This window comes from Charadrius vociferus, unplaced genomic scaffold, assembly GCF_000708025.1.
Source record: "Charadrius vociferus isolate BGI_N301 unplaced genomic scaffold, ASM70802v2 scaffold2585, whole genome shotgun sequence".
In the NCBI taxonomy this organism is placed as follows: Eukaryota; Metazoa; Chordata; class Aves; order Charadriiformes; family Charadriidae; genus Charadrius; species Charadrius vociferus.
Window position 1 is genome coordinate 1 of NW_009648524.1, and position 1,246 is coordinate 1,246.

Below are 1,246 nucleotides of genomic sequence, written 5' to 3' on the forward strand. Positions count from 1 at the left end.
ATATCCTTCAACAGTTATGGGGGTGAAACCCACCCCAAAAGCGCTCCTGCCTGCACCGCCAACTGTTAGCACGTCACATTTATTGCCCCCACACGCGTGGGCTCCTGAGGCGGGGTGGAGTGGGCACCCTTTTGGAGCCGTTTTGGGGGTGACGACATGCTGGGCCCCCTTCCCGTCTTCAGCACAAAGCGGGGGGCTCAGGCGGGGGTGCCCCCCCCCGTCCCTGCAGCCGGCATCGGAGCCGCAGGGCAGCGGGCACGGCTGAGCTGCCACCGGGGCAACGTGGGAGCATCCGGCGTCCGCCACATCCAGGCTGGAGGTTTGGAGAAGAGAATCGTGTAAGGGACAGTGCTGTCCCCGTGCCGGGGATCTCCCAGCGCCACGGCTCTGTGCAGCGGGGAGAGGGGAGGGAGGTCCTGGGGCACCCAGGGATTTGTGCCGGGATACAAACCGGCTTCAGAAGAGCGGGGTCATCTGGCGCGGGTCGTCGGGCAGGATGCTGATGGAGTCCTCGGCTCGGCCGCAGAGCAGGCACAGCATGGTGTACTCCTGCGGCGGGACAGGAGAAAGCGGGGGCGCTGCCATAGCCGCGCTCTGCCACAGCCCCGCTCCGGGCAGCGCCAAGGAAACCGGAGCCGGAGCCGGCACCTGATCCTCGATTGCAATCAGACCTGGGGGGATCTCGTTTCGTCCCCCAGGATGAGCCCCACCGACTCCCCCGAGCCCATTTTCCAGCGTTTAGCTGCTGCATAGGTGATGTGCCAGGGCGGGAGGGCTGCCAGAGCCACCGCACCCCTCACCACGCAGCCACGTTTCGCTGCTCCCGGCCACGCATGTCACTGACATTCCCACGCAGGGGCTGCGCGGGAGGCGAGAGGTGAGCTGGGCTGCCCCCCACAAAGCAGTGGCTGCTGCCGGGGGGCTCCAGGTAGCCCTGAGCGCAAGGATGTGGCTCTGAAGCTTTTGAGGCCGGTGCCACCGCTCGCTGCCAGGACAGGCGGGAACCAACAGGGCTGCCCATGGCAGGGTGTGACTGGAGATTCGGTGGCAGAGGAAGAGCCCAGGGCTCGGCTTAGGACGTCTCCGGAGCCGGAGAAGGGCTGTAGGGGTGACAAACTGCTGCCTGGAGCGTACCTGGTAGTCATCCACCACGCTGAAGGTGTACTCATGGCGCGCAATCAGGTGGTGGCAGTTCTTGCACAGGTCTGCGGAGGAGAGAGGAGCGGGTGAAGGGGCTGAGGGGACA

General features: G+C 66.0%; 1 protein-coding gene across 1 annotated transcript in view; it reads right to left on the reverse strand.

Moving 5' to 3' along the window:
- Positions 1-456: 456 nt before the first annotated feature.
- The window catches only part of CHURC1 (churchill domain containing 1), a 5,052-nt gene continuing 4,262 nt past the window's right edge, over positions 457-1,246 (reverse strand). The window contains exons 2-3 of the mRNA XM_009885701.1: positions 1,135-1,205; positions 457-549 (exon numbers count right to left, since the gene is read on the reverse strand). Of these exons, the coding sequence (XP_009884003.1) occupies positions 457-549; positions 1,135-1,205 (164 nt within the window). The remainder of the gene's footprint in view (positions 550-1,134; positions 1,206-1,246) is intronic.